This window comes from Zootermopsis nevadensis, unplaced genomic scaffold (genome assembly GCF_977971745.1).
Source record: "Zootermopsis nevadensis isolate Lab colony 2312 unplaced genomic scaffold, Znev_1.0 Znev_ptg000020l, whole genome shotgun sequence".
Lineage (NCBI taxonomy): Eukaryota > Metazoa > Arthropoda > Insecta > Blattodea > Termopsidae > Zootermopsis > Zootermopsis nevadensis.
This window is the reverse complement of record NW_028259152.1, coordinates 6,480,669-6,498,636: the sequence shown is the minus strand read 5'-3', so window position 1 is coordinate 6,498,636 and position 17,968 is coordinate 6,480,669. Positions and strand designations below refer to the sequence as shown.

General features: G+C 34.3%; 2 protein-coding genes across 6 annotated transcripts in view; one reads left to right on the top strand and one right to left on the bottom strand.

Annotated features, from left to right (window-relative positions):
- The window catches only part of msk (importin-7 msk), a 28,106-nt gene extending 21,357 nt beyond the window's left edge, over positions 1-6,749 (bottom strand). For both annotated transcript variants that reach the window (XM_022059634.2, XM_022059637.2), the window contains exons 1-6: positions 6,538-6,749; positions 5,707-5,788; positions 3,790-3,943; positions 2,376-2,534; positions 1,069-1,225; positions 171-355 (exon numbers count right to left, since the gene is read on the bottom strand). In XM_022059634.2, the coding sequence (XP_021915326.1) occupies positions 171-355; positions 1,069-1,225; positions 2,376-2,534; positions 3,790-3,943; positions 5,707-5,788; positions 6,538-6,621 (821 nt within the window). In that variant the 5' untranslated portion in view covers positions 6,622-6,749. The remainder of the gene's footprint in view (positions 1-170; positions 356-1,068; positions 1,226-2,375; positions 2,535-3,789; positions 3,944-5,706; positions 5,789-6,537) is intronic.
- A 256-nt stretch (positions 6,750-7,005) lies between these two features.
- On the top strand, positions 7,006-17,092 carry GatB (glutamyl-tRNA(Gln) amidotransferase subunit B, mitochondrial). Of its 4 annotated transcripts, none has more exons than XR_015536010.1 (10): positions 7,006-7,307; positions 7,485-7,656; positions 10,199-10,312; positions 11,009-11,181; positions 11,289-11,437; positions 11,695-11,930; positions 13,450-13,647; positions 14,590-14,726; positions 15,267-15,367; positions 16,813-16,952. XR_015536010.1 is itself a non-coding variant. In XM_022059639.2 (10 exons), the coding sequence occupies exons 1-10, from the start codon at positions 7,117-7,119 to the stop codon at positions 17,041-17,043; spliced, it is 1,701 nt and encodes a 566-aa protein (XP_021915331.2). In that variant the 5' UTR covers positions 7,008-7,116; the 3' UTR covers positions 17,044-17,092. The 4 variants fall into 4 exon arrangements, 3 of the variants coding, with proteins under 3 accessions (XP_021915331.2, XP_087208289.1, XP_021915332.1); XM_022059639.2 differs by having other exon boundaries at positions 7,008-7,307; positions 7,509-7,656; positions 15,244-15,367; positions 16,813-17,092; XM_087352163.1 differs by having other exon boundaries at positions 7,008-7,307; positions 15,244-15,367; positions 16,813-17,092.
- The last annotated feature ends 876 nt before the right edge of the window (positions 17,093-17,968 follow it).

The window sequence follows — 17,968 nt, the reverse complement described above, 5'->3', positions numbered from 1 at the left end:
GTAACAAATAAAAGTAAACACATTAAAATATTTTAGCATCTAAATGAAAGCACAATGCATTGCTATACTCATGCATTCAGATCAAACATACTGTATTTTCTTTCTGAATGAAGTGAACTCTCATTACAATGGACTTCTAGCCTTTATTCACCTGTGTAAGAGAAACTGACCTTTCAAACATTCTATGGAGGATATGAAGTGCCCACTTCTTGCATTTCCACCATGGTAAATCTACTCTGTCTTCTTCATCTACCACATTGGTTTGCTCTGGAACTGGTCTGTCTGCCACAGCACGCACAATTTCCATCCACTGAGAGAATACCTCTCGAGATATCAAGTCCAATGGGAGTGAGTACTGCAATAAAGTGTTATGCAATCACAGAATTAGTACATGTAAGGACCTGTCAAAATCAACAAATCATCAGAATTAATTAAAGCAGTATGTATGGTCTTGTACAACAATGTCCATCAGACTGATTTTTATATACATATGCAAGCATGTGCAACCACACATGTGCATACGTACACAAACACACACACACACACTTTATGAGTCTGTCAAAAGTTCCTAAAGGCAGGTTTATATTCTACTGAAAATGTAATCTCAATGTTTGACCCTTTCAAAACAAAAGTATGTTCCATAAAAAATTGTAAATGTGACCTTATTGTTAGTTACATACAGTTTATGTTTATCCCATAGATCCTTATTTGGGCTAAACCAAAGAATGTGGAACATGTCATAATACAAACACAGAATTTATTTCACATATGGATATAAATAAAGCAGAAGCATTTTCAACAGAGATAAACTCATCTACGGAGTAGCGGTGAGTTAAGAGGTAATATTTTAATGCAGATGAGGTTAGTATTTGGCATATGAAGGTCATATTTACAGCTTGTGTTTAAATTGTGTACGTCTGTATTTCTTTGAAATTTGTCCAAGTTTTCCACAATAAATGACAGTAAACAGAGTAACCATAACCATATGAATTTTCATAAGCCTAGCTGTAACAGTTAGTAAGTTAAAAAACTGCATGGTAAACTGGCAACACTGTCTTGTAGGAATACCTGTGTCAATGCAAAATATATTTTGAGTATTTGTTTCTGGAGTAAAACTGATTGTTCCGACTGATCTGGAAGTAGGCGAACACACAGCTGATACATCATAGGGAAAAGAAGATTCATTGCTTCATTCAGTGGACCACGTTCCTCTGGTTTCTTGTACCTGTAAGAAAATCAAATTACATTAGAATTCAAGGTAAAGCTTCAAATTATACTTTGTCTACCAGAGAATGTAAATAATTTAATTACATATAAATTAAACCAAATAACTTACTTCTATGTATCAGTTCACTTTCTCACACATTATCATGTTTATTTACGATGATAATATAATGATATGATGTGTATCAAAAATGTTTGTACAATGCTTTGCTATTATAATAACAAACTAAAATACATCATGGGAAAACGAGTCATAAAAGGTTGTGGTCATGATTTCCAAATTCTATTGTGTGCATAAATACAGATTCCTCTGTCAGTACCATTAACACAGCATTTATGTTACATCAATGTCACAGATACCAATCTTCATGCCTTAATATGAAGATAACTATTTGAAAAAATGTGTCTTACAAACTAGCATGTCACAATCACTAACTCCATAGAACAGAGACCTTATTGAGAAGATAACAGATGTTATACTCATCATGAAATCCACCTGCTATGGAACCTAAATGTCCATTATTACAATCATAAGAGCCACTGGTCCCCATCCTAGGCAAGATGAATTGTATTTCTTTTAAAACAAATTTAACTTCATATACACGAATCCCTAATTATGGGGTAATGTTCCTATTAGATGAAATGGATAATGTATAATGTCACCAATATTTTCAGCCCACATTTTGTATGTCAATCATGAGGCAATACATGCAGAAGAATCTGATCAAACTCTAATATGTGGCTATTACAAGCAGATAACATGACTCCATTTATATAATAAAAAAAACTTTTTTTATGTACTCAAACTGCAACATAAACTGAACCATACTTAACACTAAGTCAACAACTGTTGTTACTAACAATTTTCTACTGTGACACTGATCATAATGGGTTTTTACCACATGTACTACTAAAATATAAGTATGAGGGCTTAAAAAAAATTGAGAAGTAACAAAGGCACGTATTCACATACAAGGGCAGCCAAATGCAAGTTCACAGGTAGAAGCATAAGCATTAAGTATATCAACCAACAGACAGTCTTGTACACCAGTGTGACACATTTATAAGTAAATAAAATTATCATAACACAGCCTTATAAACAATCCTTCACATGATGTGATTCCATCTTCTTATTCTGTGTAAAAACTTACTCAAAATTCTTCACTAGTTGATACAAGCACATTAGTGCTCCTGTCCAACCAGCTGCATCTGGATTCTGTAAATAAATGCTGATCTTATCTACAATTTGTGTCCAACGTCCAGGAAAGTCGTGTTTTACTATATTGCTCACGCATATACCAAGCTGAACTCTGAAAAGAAGAAGAAATTCATTTAATACAATTAGGAAAGTGAGATGCAACTGTAACAGAAGTGGTTTCACATTATGGCACATTCAATGGCAGTCTGCATGACATATTAAATCGAGTTTTTTTTTAAGGTTTGACAACGATGCTCTATGATACTTTCATGTTCATACTCCAAATTTCAATTATTGTAATATACTATAACATTCAAACTTCCCCAAAAGTAATACTTACAAAAACTTAAATAATTTAACTGTGAAGACCTAAAAATGACTTATAACCCCACTGACAAACATATTGCATCCAGAATTGCAAGTAATATATGTAACCGTTTCTTGAAAACAGTCAAACTAATTTGCTTTGCCAGTAAGGTATTAAAAAGTGTGAACAATCTGTCTTATGTACCTGTCTGATACATATTCTGCAGATGTAACAATCATCCAAAATGTCTTGTATATTGTAGGCACATCACACTCCAACTTCAAATGTAATTTAATGATAATTCATTAATGAGCCCTGTATTTCCCAAGAAAATCTAGTCATCTGACTTACAATGACATGCAGGTCCCAATGCTTTGGAAGAACCAAACATCTAGTCTTTAGGGCAGAAATGACAAGGACTGGAGGGTAGAGGTGCATTTATACTGATAATAGGATGACATCAGAATAAATGGGGAAGGAATAAAAAAAAAAAAGGAAAACAAAAACATTTTTATATTTTTATGAACACTAGGAAAATAGTCTAAATGAAGGGAAAACAGATACAGGCCTCAAGACCAACAAGGGGTGACAATACCTTCACTGGCCTGCAATAACTTTCTCTGTTCCTTTAATGCATGCATTACATGCTTCTGCAACTTCTCTGAGAAGCCACCTTTGTGGCAACAGAGTAGCTTGATGTCAATGTCTTCCCTTGTAATGTAGCCCATGTGTCTCCTGGAAGGTCTCTTACATCAATATTACTAAAATGAGTTGGTTCTGACAAAAGTGGACTGCTTTCCACCAAACTAACGTTTCTCTAGTGGACATAACTAATACGTCATGTCAACCTCCAACAAATAAATAGGACAATCTAAATTATCTACTCATTTAATGTTATCTTCTACAATACTACTATAAACTAGGGAGAAACAAAGGTAACACTAGTGACATCAGCAGATGGGTCTCTGCCTTTCTTCCTTTTAAGAAACAGAATAATGTTACTCCAAATGAAAACCTGGTTTTAAAATAATCATCTAATTTTAAGAGGTATTCCTTCTACCTGACAAGATCTGGTGCATGAACAACGGCATCTACTATGGCATCACGGATCATAGCTCGGTCTTGTTCGTGAATACTAAATGGTAAAGGCTGACCAGGTTCCACCTCTCGGTCTGCCCAATGCTGTGTTACTAGATTCTTCAGGTAGATTACACCTTGTTTTTAAACAAATAAAGAGCACATTCATTCTAAGAGGCAGTATGAAATATCCTGATGTGGTAAAGACAGAGATAGAGAACATAGCTTAAGCAGTAAATGATGTTTTATATATGCTGAAAGTTACAAACATCACCATATCTTCAGCAGTGCAATATACTGCCCACCTTTTATGAACCCATATGTTTGTAAGCTGACTTCTTACCAGTCTTATGATACATAAAGTACTCATTATACAGTGCCACAGAGGTAAATAATACAGCAATGGTCTTATAAGTTATTTCTTCCCTTCAGGCTTTCTAACCAAAATTTTGTAAGCATTTCTCACCTGCCCCCATGCACACTACATGCCCCATCCATCTCATCCTCATTGATTTGACCATCATAAATAATACCTACTTAAGAATACAAATTATAGAGGCCCTCATTATGCAAATTTCTCAAGATCAACCATCTGATGTCCAAATAATCTCCTAAGCACCCTGTTCTCAAAAACCCTAAATCTGGGTTCACCTCTTAATGTGAAAGATTAAGTCAACAACAACAGCTAAAATTACAGTTATGTATATTTCAATGTTTACATTTTTAGATAGCAAATAGGAAGATAACATATTCTGAAATGGAAGACAACACTTCCATCTACTATTAATTTCTTCATGAGCTCAGTTTTTCTGTTATTTGTAACTGCCATTCCCAAATATCTAAACTTTGCCACAAAGGATTTATTAGCTACCTACATATAATGAATCTATCCTGCAGTTTGGTGTCAACAACAAGAACATACACTTAATTTTCTCTGCATTTAATACTAGAGCAACTTCCTTACTAGCACCTAACAGAACTATGTTGTTCTTTATGTTTTCACCCAATAAACAGACCATAGACCAGATGCTGAATTGTTCCATTCAATTTTAATCCCTCCATTTCTCACATCTTCCCGATGGTATATCCTAAAGCAAAGATAAAAAATAATGCAGATTAAGCCATATGATTTGTTTCAGGCAACTCTGAACAGGAAATGTTTACCTGTTATACTTTAATATGGGTTTCATTTAAATACATTTTAATTAGCATCAGCTTCATACATATATAAAATTCAATGAGAAATGACAAACACACAAAATGAGTACAGATGCACTGTGGGTGGGAAGGTTGGCACATTGCTATTATGGCCCTGTTTTAAAATGCTGACTCACACTTACCTTAACCTCAACAAATTCATTTTAAAAGGAATTAATGTTTTCTAAATGACAATACATTGTGGCATTTCCTTCCCTGTCACCCTGTACCTTACCTACTTTCCTTCGTGTCAACCTGTTCCCAACCTTCATTATTTTCCCCATAAGAGTGCACCCTGGTGTTCTGTTGTTTTCTTAAGTTATACAGGGACCAGTGTGAGTCAATCTCTGCCTGGTGGTAGCAAGCTTCACGTCGCTTGCATTTATTTCGGACCAAACTGGGTTTTTTTTTTCTGGATTGGAAACTGGGGTAGGGAACCAACACAGGTCCTTGGTGCTGGATGGTGTTTCATCCTTTGTTTAACTGTTTGTATTTATCTATATACACATATACTTCCACATAACTCATAGTGTGTGAATAAACAATTCTGTTATAAAGGATACTGGGTACTAAATACATGTTAATGTACCTGGAAAGACTATGCCAATTGAAGAGGTATACATAAGCATTTCATCTCATCAAGAATGAATTCACAATTATATAACTTAAAGGTTAACCCCCTTATATTAAAAGTTCAACTTACCAGCCTGTCTCACAGGCATGTCAACATCAGACAGCATAACAACTTGCAACAGGGAAGGTACAAAACCAATAATTTTGTGAATCTGAAAAGTACCACATTAAAACATAACACACAGTTAAGACCACATTATTGTGAAAAAATATGATGGTAGAATAAACAAATGTGACAATTGGTCAAGTTCTGCATTTGTAAATATTATTATTCAAACAAATAATCTATATGTGAATTTTCTAATATACAGATACTGAACAAAGTGTTTACAAAACCATACAAATGTATCTTTGTACTTAATTAAGCACACCAAATGTACAGTTCCTGGCATTTTAATATCAGCATCAGATGGAAGTGACTGGCCAGCTTCACACCCCAACTGCTTCACCTCTGTGGAAAGTGGGTATCGACTGGGTGGACAGAGCTAGAATGAATGCTCTGAAGCAGACATAAATCCCTGTACCTGCCAGGAGTCAAACCATGGTCATCCATAATGCAGCCTACGTGGTCCATCATAGCTCAAAAAAATTGTGAAATTTTGGCTATTTTAAAATGTGCTACATAACTAAAAACAAGTTTCGTATATGAATTAGGCACTAAAATTTAAAATTATTCTGCAGAAGTGTGCCACAGGCTAAAAAAATTAGTGTGCAAGACACTGTGGATGAAAGTCCATTTATAATGTTGCGATTCACGGGTACTATAACCCGGGTGATTCTTCTAAAGTTAATATTGTAAAAATTGCGATGAATATTTTCACGAGTTTTGGAATTGTCTTGGGTATCATCCATACGTTCATTCATGGCGAAGGTCATTAGAGCCACATGTCTTAGTACATACCTGACTAAGTTGTTCTTCCGCTTGCTGTCGTTGATTCGGATCGATTGTGGCACGCAAAACATCTGTCAACTTTCGAGTATCCATTTTCCAAGAATTTTAGAGTTTATAAATAAAATGTGAACTAAATACTGAAAACAATTTGGATAGTTTAACCCGGCACATTCACTCCAATGACATGTTGTACAGTCACGTGATTCATCGACATAACATGGCGGGCTTTAAAATGTGGCAAAATACTGCATGACTAATCGATCAATATATCCCTTCACAAAGAAATGTAAAGCATACTTATTATTGAACACGTACATTTAGTCTACTTAATTTCACTTACTAATGGATCAACGACAATTCTTTCAATACATATTGTTAATTAATTTCATAACAGTTTGATTCCATGTAGACTACATACGCCAAGAATCATAGCCTTGTTGATGATGCCAAACTCTGTAATAAGACCTGTAGGACTTTTTATAACTATTTCGGCATGCGTAGATAAGGACTTTAATTGCTGGATATAGAAAGTATGTTTTCTGGTCGTTGTTTTAAAATGTCAAACATCGAATACAAGTGATTACAATTATGACTGTAATTTATAACGGAAGGAAATATGCATTTGCCTTTGCGATTACCACACTATTCACTCGTAGGTGTAGCTTCTGTACCACTAATGTAAGCACTGACTCAGGAAACTTTATTTTACGCAATGTTAAGCCTTCCAGTTCTCAAATTGCTAGATATACAAACGAAGCAATATTTAAGAATAAAACGCGGTAAGTGTGCGTTAATTCGTTTCCAGTAACTTAATCTGACCACAACCTGCTCGTCGTGTGGTTTTATCTCTATTTATTTTTAGTTTATCTTGGCAAGATGTTACGTTTATTAATTTTTCAGAATTTGTCGGACGTTAGAATGGATAATATGAATTATTACACGAAATTCACTTGCAGTTTCCTGCGTGATTATGTTCTCAGGTCACATTGGAAGGCCGTTGTTGGACTAGAAGTTCATGCTCAGATTACATCAACATCCAAACTGTTTTCTGGAGCTGGGACAGAGTTTGGTGCCCCAGTGAATACAAATGTATCACTATTTGATGCTGCCATCCCTGGCACTCTTCCTGTAAGGACATTTTATTTTTGAACATTCATCCAAACAACGTTTTGAAGGACTAGTTGCCTCCATCTTCAGGCTACCAAGGAGATGGAGGCAGCATGTTCCTCAGAAACATTCATAACACCTACAAGACTACATGGGGTCAAAATCCATATGACCACAGTCAGTGTGTCCCTGTCTGTCCATCCATTATCTACTAACATCTGTGGTAGTAATATCTCTCTAATCCATTTTATGAAATTTGTAAGTTAGGAAATTTTAATGAATATAAATACAAACCTGTAAGGATATTTTAAGTGAAGCAGAAAAGAGAGCTGCTGATTTTTGAAGATATAAGTGGCTTAATACATATTTGTGCTTCCTATGATGTATCCACTTTTTTTCCCCTCCATCATATAAAGTTTCTTACAGAGGCTTTGTAGTATGTTACAAAAACAGTTTCCTCTACCTGCTGCAGCTTCACCAGCTGTTGTATCACAGTTCCCCCCTACTTGACATTGCTCCCCCTCCCATGATGAGGAAAGCAAAAAGTTTTTCACACAGAAATTAAGACTGCTTAATGTGGCAGATATTTTAAAACTTGCATATAGAATGGGAAGGCTCAGTCAGCAGAAGGACTAGCTCTTGGCACTGTGACAAGTTTGATTCCAAACAGGGTAGGAATGTTTCTTCATCACCACCCCAAACCATCTCTGCCTCCCATTGCCTCCGATCCTATCAATGTTTTTCATAGGCTAAATTTTATAATTTATAGCAGGTAATGTAATGCATTTCAGACCTGATCCCAACTGGCCTGGAGGCAGATTGATTTCAAAGCTTCTTTATACTCTCACAGTTTATGTTGTACTCATCATATCTTTATTCTGTATTTTCAAGTTTGCAAGCCATTACATGTTCCTTGTTTTGTAATTCTTAATCCCAGGTTCTTTAACTGGTGTTTACTATGAGGGCTGTTCAATAAAGACTGAGAATTATCTTTTTAAAAAATACCTTCTTCATTCTGAATCATTGCATTCCTTTTCAAAATAGGCTCCCATGAACTGAATACACTTATCTTATCATATTTGCCACTCATCAATTACATGGTTGAAGCCATTTTTGAACATCACCTTTAAAATTGCCTCCACAACTTTGGTTATAGCATCTGTGGTCTGGAAGTGCCGTCCTTGAAATTTCCTCTTTATGTGTGGAAACAAAAAATTAAAAGTCAGAAGGCACTAAATCGTCTGTAGGGAGGGTACAGGATACACTGAATTCATTTATTGTCAAAAATTGAATGACAGTGTTTGCAATATGTGGTCTGGCATTATCATGACGAAGCATCCAGTGTCTAATTAACTGTGTGTTTTCTTCTGATGTGGTTCATGATGATTTTGAGAGCTGAACAGTAGTAAGCTCCAGTGACAGTTGTTTTAGGTGGTATTATGTGGGTGTAAATCATTCCATGACAAAGAACACTGTCACCATAACTTTGAGACATGAGCATTTTTTTAAGATATTGTAAGTGCGTCATATTGTGATTTATTAAATATTAAAAATATATTAAAATTGGCCGTCAATCACAATGTAAGATAATTAAAAGATTAAAAGATCATTTTACGTTCCTTATCGAGTACTCGATATTAAAAATATATTAAAATTGGCCGTCAATCACAATGTAAGATAATTAAAAGATTAAAATATCATTTTACGTTCCTTATCGAGTACTCGATATTTTAATCTTTTAATTATCTTACATTGTGATTGACGGCCAATTTTAATATATTTTTAAGAGCATTTTTTTGTTGTAGTAAGCTTGAAGAGACCTCCTGGGTGCTTTGCTGGTTCCTGTCAGGATCATGCAGCTAACGCAGATTTCATCACCTGCTACAACATTTTGTAACCACTTGTTTCTCTGTTCTGCAATGCAAGATTTTCATAGCTGGAGGACTTCAGTGTGGTTTGTTTATTGCTCAGGTGTCAGAAGTCGAGGAATCCATCTCTCTCACACGAATTCAGGACATGATCAAATGATCTTTCATGATAGTGTGTACACTCCCTACAGATATTCTGAGCATATCAGACAGCTCTCTAATGGTAACTCATCAATCTTCATACACTATAACAAGTGGTGTTCACAGTTACATTGTTGATTGCAGTTGAAGGAGCTCCCAGCCCACCCAGTTTCTTGAACAACTGACCTTTGAATTCTTGGAACCATCAAAGTGCTGTTGAGGCAAAACCTCATCCCTATAAGCAGCTATTAATAAATTGTGTGCTTCACTTGCAGTTTTTTTAAGTGGTAACAATTTAAGTGAAGCATGTTGTTTTGCTTTAACATCCATTATGACAGATGTGTGACTTCGGAGACAAGACAGGTGTAGCTTGTAATCAACTAAACACGCAGCATCTTGTAACTGCAGATGCTGACTCATACCAGTCAGTGCTACCACCCACCATAAATGGACATTCCCTCAAGACTTACAAAAACTTTATAAAAAGTAATTCTCAGTCTTTATTAAACAGCCCTCCTATATTACATAATTGGGTGCCAACATTTATTCTGCAGGTGCTGAATAGAAGATGTGTTGAGGCTGGAGTATTAACAGCTTTAGCTCTTTCATGCAGAGTGAATCCTGTTTCTGTCTTTGACCGAAAACATTATTTCTACGCTGATCTTCCTGTATGTATTTATACAAAAATTATTTTCATAAGTGCAAGTAAATCATTATTTATTTAATGTTTGTATGCTTTGCTTGTGTTTCATCACTAATTGTTATGTATTCTTTGGACAAAGTACATAAAATAAATGGAGGCTGTGTCTGTCCATCTTTATGTTTCATCTGAAATAACAAATTCTGTTGAAATTTTGGTTCCTACTTTTTGTGGAGCTCAGATCAAACTTTATTGAGGTTCTCAAAATGACACATTGCACAACAAAATTTATACATGACATAAATAATAATAAATCTCATTATAATCTACAATATTTATTTTAATCATTTGTGGAAATTCCATGAAAGTCAATATCTGACTATATAGTGAACACCTTTCCAATCTTGTTTATGTTTTTTCATGGATTTTGTTGTTGTTGTTGACTTTCATTATGCTATAGTTTTCACTGTGATGTGTCTGTTTCCCTTCATTTACTTAGTGTAGTCAGTGAAGATAATAAAGTCTAGTGAAAGTAACACAGCTCTAAACCACTAGAAAAGAAAAATAGGATTTATTCTTGTAATTCAATTTATTGGTAAACAACATAAATAACAAACATCAAAATATGTTACTGAACTGAAGTGAAATCAAAATCTAAGTTTGCAAGAATTTAAATTTCAGTCCCTCAATCTATTTGTCTGTTCTTACAGATTGTTTTTTGTAGGCTGGCTATCAAATCACACAGCACAGACTTCCACTGGCACAAGAAGGAGAATTAGAGTTTCATGTTTTTATTCCTGATGTCCATCATAAGCCATATATTAAGAAATCTTGCATCAAGCAGCTTCAATTAGAACAGGACAGTGGCAAGTTACTTCATGATGAAGAGGCTTGTAGGTATGTGAATGACTTGACAGTTATAGAATCTGAAGTTTTCATGTATTAATAAGCTTAGAGGTGGGACTCATGGTACATATTGAAACAAATTAATCTTCTTTAACCAGGAGCCTGGTTGATTTGAGCCGTGCAGGAATACCTCTTATGGAGCTTGTATTTGAACCTGATCTTGAGGATGGAGAAGAGGCAGCAGCTTTGGTTAAAGAACTGATACTCATTCTGCAGTGTTTAGGTACATGTTCGTGTAAAATGGAAGGTACGCAGCATTTTCAGCAAGCTCAGCATGGAATATCAAGTAGTAGCATGGTTAGAAACAAGCAAACTGTCATAAGACAATGTATTGTTTAGAAATTCAGTTAGAAGTTGGAAAATAATAACCTTTCTTTTCACATACAAGTATAATGTCATAAGGAATGTGAAAGAGAACTATACAGAAAACAAAGTAAAAAATTATTATGTTCACATGTATTACACCTGGAGAATTTGCAGCTCATTGTTAACATTTTCTTCTAGAGGGTGCTTTAAGAGTGGATGCAAATGTCTCAGTTCATCGTGAAGGAGAACCACTAGGTGTGCGGAGTGAGGTGAAGAATATTGGAAGTATAAGGGCAGTAGCACATGCTGTCAAGTATGAAATTGACCGCCAAGTTAGGACACTTGAATCAGGAGGAGTTGTTGTTAATGAAACTCGTGCATGGGATACTGACAGTCGGCAGACTGTTCCTATGCGAGACAAGGAAGAGAAACAGGTTACAATTCTAATAACAGAATTACATTTAAGCATAAATAACAGTAATTTATTCTTTCCAGCTCATACATATCTTATGTGTACTGTATTTATGATTGTTTATATAAGATATTTGAAACATATTACAAAGAATGAGATCGTGAGTGTAATATAATGTTCTACAAGAACATGGAAGATGAATAAAACAACATATATGCACAAAGGAAAGCCCACACACCTTCAGCTGTAAGAAATATTATTGTATGGTTTGCGTAATTTTCAGATTGGCCCACAACAATTTCTTACCAGGATTTCTCTGTAGCAGTTTGTGATACCATATGTGCCCAACTGTTCCCCTTTCCCAGTGGAGAATTTTAAGGACCAATTATTTTATTACATACCAGATGAAGTCTTTAAGTACACTTCTCTGGCAAACAGTTTTTCACATCACCTCATAATGGCCTGTTTTAGGTCCATAGCCTACTTTTCTGGTAAACTTGCACATAGTCATTGTTCTTTGGCTTTCCTTCATCTCCTGACAGTGACCACAGAAATATTGTAACTTTTGATGTCTTTTCAACATACCTAATGACTGCTAATTTAAAATTGTCATTATGCAGTTTTCAAGAATGAGTCATAGCAAGAGTCTGTCTTATTTCTGTGTGGTCTCTCATGATCATGTCACATGATTTATTAACAGTTTATTTTCTAGACAAAATTACGGTAAACACTTCTATAAGAAATTAGAATTCTTTTAACAAAGAGCGCTAATTATGTATAAATGTTCAGCTCAGTATTAATACTTATTCACACCTTAAATTAATTCTTAATATCCAGAAAGGATAGACATGCATCCACAAACCAAGCAACATCTAGCAATTGTGTTGAGCAAAAATATTTCTGCTTCAAATACCATTCTCTTTTGTTGTTGGTAGTAAATATTTTGGACATACAGTCCTGCACGTGGTGGAATTTGTACTGTGATAAAATAACTTAAAAAATATAACCACCAGATGTAATTTAAGTGCTCCAGAAATATATAATTGGATAAATTGTGTATTGTTATATTAATTGTAATGAGATTTATTGATTACCATTTTGGAAATGTCACAGTTGCCATATGTCTAAATTACATGTAATCTCCATTTTTCTATATTTGAAAATGAAACTTTCTCTTTTGTTGTTGGTAATAAATATTTTGGACATACAGTCCTGCACGTGGTGGAATTTGTACTGTGATAAAATAACTTAAAAAATATAACCACCAGATGTAATTTAAGTGCTCCAGAAATATATAATTGGATAAATTGTGTATTGTTATATTAATTATAATGAGATTTATTGATTACCATTTTGGAAATATTTTGGATATGTCACAGTTGCCATATGTCTAAATTACATGTAATCTCCATTTTTCTATATTTGAAAATGAAACTTATCATGTAGTGTCATACATATTGTATGTATGTAGATAATTTAATTTGTCAGTTTTAACTACTGACCACATTTCAGATACATAATAACGCATTTGAATAAAACAGGACTACCGCTACATGCCAGAACCAAATCTTCCTCCATTACGAGTTCTGTTGAATGGCCAACATGCAATACCAGACATTAAGAAGGATTGTGTAAATGTTGATTGCTTGAGAAGAAAATTGCCAGAATTGCCTAGAGAAACCAGGGAGAAGCTAATAAACCAATATGGAATATCAGCAGAATCTGCAGTCATATTAGTTGTGAGTATAACTTAGTGTCAAATTACTGTCTTCTATAATGTAATGTTCTTATGTAAACTCTCAGAATTAAATTAATCTAGAAAGTTACAGTTTAAATAAACACTATAGGCTTTTACAGTTATCATCAGTTTGTTGTATGTCACATATGTTTTTTTTATTATATCATATCTTTAAATCACTGGCTGTTATTTAATTTGAAGAAATTCAGTCACAAAAGTGAAGACACCAGCTACTGTAGTATTAGTATCATATTCAGAAGCAACTGGCTGCAAGCTGATACATTAATTTGCATTGACCTTCATGTGAATTAGCATAACTGCCTTTTGTGTTGGCATGTGTGTTTGCCTTAATCCTCTGTAGGCTAATGTACATATCCCGTACAGGTTAGCATGTCAACCATTTAATACAGAACCTGGTACTGAATGAACTATGCAATGAAAACTATAATGCTATCTCATTGTAAAAGATGATCATGGACATGTAATGGTAAGTTAATAAAATTGTGCTTGCACATACTGTCTTTTTTCAGTAACCTTGTTAGCTTTTTCCGTTCCATACAGATGTTATGAGTGAAGTTGTAAATTACTTGTCAAAAATGATAAGAAAATTTATAGTAAACACATAGTCATAAGTTACTTTGGCAAAGGTTATAATAACACACATTTGCTTCTAATATAATAGCTGATGTCTATCATTATTCATAAATATTATCCTTTAAAGCCTAGTGACTGAGTGGACTAGACTGCAGGTACTTGGTTGATGCTATTTGTATATAACATGAGTTAGAACCTGAGGTACTGAACATTGGCTGTTACTTTCTCCCTCCTATTTACCTATTACAATTTCATTTGGTGCATTGTGTGATGACTTGTAATGGTAATAACCTCAGAGTATTTGGTTCAAACATTTCCAAATATTTGATTATTATATTTTATATTCCAGAATGAAAACAATTTGTTGAAACATTTTTATGGTATAATGGGGGAAAAGAAGAGTCGTGACCCAAAACTGTCAACAAATATTCTAATCATGGAACTCCTTACTATATTAAATAAGAATAAGTTATCACTGGAAACTAGGTAAGATTTTAAAAGTACACTGTATGTAATTTAGTGATTTGTTCACTAAATATTCCTTGAAGAAATACAAGATTCAGCACTACCTCACTTTTAGTGTATTGTGGAGGAAAATATTTTAGGTATAAGTTTCATAAAGCCTCTTTACTTTCAGAACCTTATAATAGAGTTATGTGATATTTAAACACAGGCTCTTTTTTGCAGGATTCATGTACATACTATTAAATAGGAACATTAAGATGTAGAAAGTTTCTAAACCAAGTACATGGTGTATTTAAAGTTGGATTTCTTCATATGTTGATTTTATGTGCATATTTTATTTTACACACATGCCACATAAATCTTTGTAATAAACATTCTTTGCTGGTTGTCTTTTAGTCTGTGAAGTAGGATGGCCATTGTTATTGTTAACTCTGATGTCTGACTTTGTAACTCTGTTCTGGTCTTTATGAAGTTTGTTCTTAAGCACTGGAATTTGACATACCGTATCGAACTACAGCTCTCTGAATAATTTTTGCAGTCCATTTTCATCTTATTCCCTAGGAGAAGTAGTGGATCTTCTACAGAGTAAGAAAGTAAATCTGGTTACTGCACGGAAGTTACTTCAGGAAATTGTTTCTGGCAATCCTCAGTCTCCATCAGAGGTAGGAACACAAAGAATTGTTAATTTATAGCGCTGTTTTTGTTATAAGACTTGAATGTTAACATTGTACACACAAGTTTGTAGACTATTTTAATGGACGTGGAAATTTCACTTATAGAATGTTCAATGTGGAATGGAAGACATGAGCTAACACAAATTAACAAATAAACTCCACCAGAAAGCAAAATAGAAGAGTGGATTTAATTATCAGTCTTATTTTGTTGGGACTGCACTCTTCTGCCAAAATCATAATTAAAAAAGCCGCATTAGTGCTATTTTAAAACTTAAACACTGTATATTTAACCTCAATGCCTATTTTACTCATTACTGAACATTTAAACATTCCTCAGCTTTCCTTTGCCAATCAGATAATATGAGTAATTCATACAAGATTGTCGCTCTTCAATTTTATTACCATTATTTACACAAATGCCCTTAATATTAGTGATTCAGGCTCATAATGTATCATTAGCATTGGTGGTAGACAGTACTCATATACATGAATAATGATAACCATTCTGTCAAGTTCAGGTTGGAAAAGTATACTTGGAGAAAGAAATAACTTGATGCTTCACTATCATGTTACCAGTTGATAAGCAGTCCATAATCAGACACCTTTTTGTGGCCTCGAGTGGAAAAATGCAAGGGTGCTGTAAGACTACTTATTCCTCCTCTTGAATGCCACAAAATTTCTGCATTTCAGATTTTTTAACAAAACTTTTTTATTCATTTCTCATCTCTCCTGTGCATGCTACAGCCCTACCCAACCCATTCTTCTTAAGGATACTGATGAGAACTGAAATATTCATTACACCAGAAGTGTCTAATACATCCATGACAATAGAATGTACAGTGCACGTTCTTGGGACACCATGCCTTCATTTAGCTGTTTGGAGACTTGGTTCATTATGAGTCATTGTAACACTTGAATATGAAAATACTTGTCTGAAATATGTTCTACCACAGGTTTATCAAACACATCAGATAGGTACTTAAGATATATGGAAAGAACAAAAATATGATAAAGTAATTCCAGAAATAAATAAAAACATAAAAATGGACCACTACAGGTTTGTGCTGTTACTTTATTCGTCACATAATAGAAATTTTCAGGGCATGTCACTGAATAGGACCTGTAAATTTTGTTTCTGAAACACATAATGGACTTCAGGAAAATACTTTTAAGAAGTATTGTACCTAACACTACAGTTCCATATATGCTTGGTATTGCACTGAATTCATCATGGGAGTGTGTTGGGTGTACCAAAAACAGAGTAATATTTAATTCCTTAATTTTAATAACTGTAGCAATACTAGACCAAATAATTATAATAACGTTGCTATGCTAGTAGGTGAAACAATCAGTTCCCCTGACTTTTCACTGCTTCAGAAGGCTGTGGAGCTCTTAATAAGGAATAATACTTTGTCCTTTATATGTGATTGCAGATGGTGGAAAAGTATGGATGGGCTCAAATCACTGATTCAAGTGAAATTGAGGATGTTTGTACAGCGGTGATAGAACAAAATCCAAGGCTGGTGGAACAGTTTTGTGCTGGAAAAACTAAAGTATTTAATTCTCTTGTTGGAAAAGTTGCCAAGATAACAGAGAACAGGGCAAACATGGCACTTGTAGTTAAAGTTCTGAGAGACAAATTAAGCAAAATACAGAATTCTTAAAATGTAACTTCTGAATCATGTTCAAAATAAAGGTGTTTTACAACATGAATATTTGAAACTTCCTAATCCCTTAAACATTATGTGGGGGCATGCACATGTTCATGTACAAGTAAGGTTCAATAGAAACTTATACATCTGGTGGCCAGTGATGAAACTTTGTCACACCAGTGAACCAAAATAAAACACATTCAGTTTGCAACAGAAATAAATACCTGCAATGTCCCATGAAAAAGCAAGAAGTTCTGGGGAAAACCTGTGATTCCTATTTTAAATCTGTGAAAACCTCATATCTCACAAAGTAAACTTGTGTAAACTGGAGCTGTAGTTTCTCAGCTTACTCCAAAGTGATGTTTCTGGTACCTGCTATTAGTTTTGAATCAACATGCCATTTATCATACAGTTTTGGTTACCTTCTCAAAATACCATTGTAATATTGAACATCAGCAGGGTCTGATCACATAAATGAATCAGTTATGCAGATGTGTCTTGCTATACATGAGTTCAGGTATTGAATGGAGTCTAGATTAAATTATATTGAATATACCTTCTTTTAAAAGTGAAAGTAATTTATTTTGAATGCATTCATTATTGTTAAGAGGCTGGGTATATATGCTGGAAATATTTACTTCAGACATATAATACTATATCTGGAGCAATGTGTAAAGTCATTTTGTTTATCACCACATAATGTCTAGTCAACCAGGCATTCAAAATTATTTTTGAAAATGCAGATGATACATTCCTCTGAAACCTACGTACACAGCCCAGAAGACCATAAATCACAGTTTTATCATAGAAACCTCAAATTTCATGTGCTTCAAAGATCACTGTTGTGACTCATAGACATTACAAGGTTCTAGTGATTTTACTTTGGTTGTTACTCTTGTGATATACACATGAGTGTTAGCAATGAAGTTAAAATGGC

What these genes read in the sequence shown, in the direction of transcription:
- GatB (XM_087352163.1), top strand. Translation starts at nt 7,117, where the DNA reads ATGACTGTAATTTATAACGGAAGGAAATATGCATTTGCCTTTGCGATT. An exon ending in ATTTCTACGCTGATCTTCCT is followed by an intron (nt 10,313 to 11,008) that starts GTATGTATTTAT and finishes TGTTTTTTGTAG; the next exon opens with GCTGGCTATCAAATCACACA. An exon ending in AATCTGCAGTCATATTAGTT is followed by an intron (nt 13,648 to 14,589) that starts GTGAGTATAACT and finishes TTTATATTCCAG; the next exon opens with AATGAAAACAATTTGTTGAA.